Raw genomic sequence first — 2,674 nt, forward strand, 5'->3', positions numbered from 1 at the left:
GGAGGGAGGAATGACCTTTTGGGCCCCTTAGCAGTGCCTTTCCCAAGATGAACATTGATGGGCTTGAGTGTTCAGCTGTCTTCCAGCGTGGGGCTGAGCAATGGCTGTGTTACCTGGGTTAACCTGAGCTTTTGCAGAACTCAAGATAGGCAGCAGCAGGAGCAGCACCAAGGGCATTCTGGGAATCAGGATCATCTCAGAAGATGGTGTCGGAACTGGAGCCTGCAGCCCACCAAAAATGCAAGAAAACAAGAAAGAGAAGGAGAGGAAATGAGTGAGGCAGATACTTTCAACATGAATGAACACAACTTGCATCTTTGTGTTCTTACAGTGTTTATTTCTATATTCAGAACTTTAAATCATGGAGTTTAATACTTGAATGGGACATTCAATAGTCACATACTGTAAGAATTTTCAAACTCTGGGACATTCAATAGTTATGTAATATAAGAATTTTCAAACTCTATTAGATCATATACTCATGGAATTAAAATTAGCCAAACCATAGGTGGGTAACAACGTTTCAGTAAGATAAATACTTACCCAAATTGTGAATGGTGATACTGATTCCAGTATTAAATCAAGAAAAACATTCAATGACGTTAATGTGTTTGCCTTTCAAAAGATGTAAGGTCAATATTTATCCTAATTTATCAGCTCTAGAATGGTACCTGAAATTCTGTATTTTTAAGCTCCCCCAGAATAATCCATGTTATTAGTGGATTAGAGTTGAGACATCAGCATGAACTTACGTTTAGCTTAATAGAGATATAGATGGTCACATATGGAAATATTTATAGATATGTGTACACACAGGTTAGTACACACACACATATACCTATCTCCTTGCTATATAAGCTAAGAGGGCCTAGAAACAATGACACCCCAATAGCAATGAGCAAACCTAGTACCCAGATCTTGACTCCTAATACCATTCTCCAATAAAAAGAACCAGGGTTCCTTGGAGAAACTGCTAATTCCAGGACTAGGGCAGGAAATATTATGATCTTGGAGAATATTTTAGTGCCAGATGAACCTGGAGAATCTTTTAGTGCCCCAAATTGAGAAAGCATACACAAAAATGATGGGGAGGGCTTCCCTGGTGGCGCAGTGGTTGAGAGTCTGCCTGCCGATGCAGGGAACACGGGTTCGTGCCCCGATCCGGGAAGATCCCACATGCCGCGGAGCGGCTGGGCCCGTGAGCCTTGGGGCCACTGAGCCTGAGCGTCCGGAGCCTGTGCTCCGCAAGGGGAGAGGCCACAACAGTGAGAGGCCCGCGTACCGCCAAAAAAAAAAAAAAAAAAAAATGATGGGGATATGGCAAAGGAACACGGAGCCAACAGAAGGAGTTCCCAGTGGCCAAAGCTGGAACAACTTAAGCAACAAAATGACTAAAGTAGTATTGGATTATAACTCAAGATATAAAATAAATATTTACAAGTCCATGTTGATATAAATAAATGATTGAATAAACAAATGGAGGCGAATAGACAAATTTCTCATGCAAAAGAATTCTAAATAATTATGTAGATACTCTCTACTCTTAAAGAGGTGGTGCATAACCACCCCTCTCACTTCCCACCCCCGACTCCTTAAGTGTGAGCTGCGCACAGTGACTCTCTTCAAAGAGTACAGTATGGAAATGGAGAAGGTAATTTTTCAGTAGGGAAACATGACAAAACACTACCTCAAGCCAAGTGACCAAGGTTAGCATCAACTTTGATAAGTCACACTGATAGTATGTAGCCTTGATATGATGTGATAAGAATGGCACTTAGCCTCTGTGGTCTTTTTCCCAAAAACCCATTACTCCAGCCTAATCATGAGAAACACATCAGACAAATCCCAATTGAGGGAAATTCTACAAAATTCCTGATACATAATCCTCAAAACTGTCATGGTCACCCAAGACTAGAAAGTCTGGGAAACTGACACAGCTAAAGAAGCCAAAGAAGACAGGACGACTAAATGTAATGTGACATCCTGGATGGGATCCTGGAATAGAAAAAGGACATTTGGGGAAAACTGAGGAAATCTGAATAAAGTAGAGACTTTAGTTAATAATGATGTGTCAATATTGGTTCACTAACTATGACATATGTACTACACTAATGTAAGATGTTAATAATAGGGGAACTTAGGTAGTGGGTAAATAGGAAATCTATGTACCATCTTTGCAACGATTCTGTAAATATAAAACTGTTCAAGAATAAAGTTTATTTAAAAAAGAAACTGTCTTCCAGGTAACACTAATAGTCAACAAACACTGGATCCACTGTTAGGAAAAATATGTAAAACAAAATTATAAAGGGAGACAAAATCCCTTTAAGCTTGAGTGATCAGAGAAGGTTTCATGAGGAAATCAGCATCTGATCAGATTCTTGAAGGATTAATAAGATTTTAATGGGCAATAATGGGAATAGAGTAAATAATAGGATGACATAGCTAAGACACTTTTTTGAGGAAACAGGAGCTTTCTATGATGTTTTCTAGGCAGTAGAACTGTGACCCACCCAAAGTGGTAAGAAAAAAAAATAGGTATTCAGATAGTTCTGCCTGAAGAGGATGGAGCCAAAAACGAATCAAATACAGAAGACTAGGGCTTCCCTGGTGGCGCAGTGGTTGAGAGTCCGCCTGCCGATGCAGGGGACACGGGTTCGTGCCCCGGTCCGGG

At 40.4% G+C, this 2,674-nt stretch overlaps 1 protein-coding gene across 1 annotated transcript in view; it reads right to left on the minus strand.

Moving 5' to 3' along the window:
* DDR2 (discoidin domain receptor tyrosine kinase 2) overlaps nucleotides 1-2,674 on the minus strand; it is a 63,926-nt gene that overhangs the window by 56,923 nt on the left and 4,329 nt on the right. Inside the window, exon 2 of the mRNA XM_007457406.1 lies at nucleotides 114-222. Within this exon, the coding sequence (XP_007457468.1) occupies nucleotides 114-222 (109 nt within the window). The remainder of the gene's footprint in view (nucleotides 1-113; nucleotides 223-2,674) is intronic.

The sequence above is a fragment of the Lipotes vexillifer genome, unplaced genomic scaffold (genome assembly GCF_000442215.2).
Source record: "Lipotes vexillifer unplaced genomic scaffold, Lipotes_vexillifer_v1.1 scaffold1048, whole genome shotgun sequence".
In the NCBI taxonomy this organism is placed as follows: Eukaryota; Metazoa; Chordata; class Mammalia; order Artiodactyla; family Lipotidae; genus Lipotes; species Lipotes vexillifer.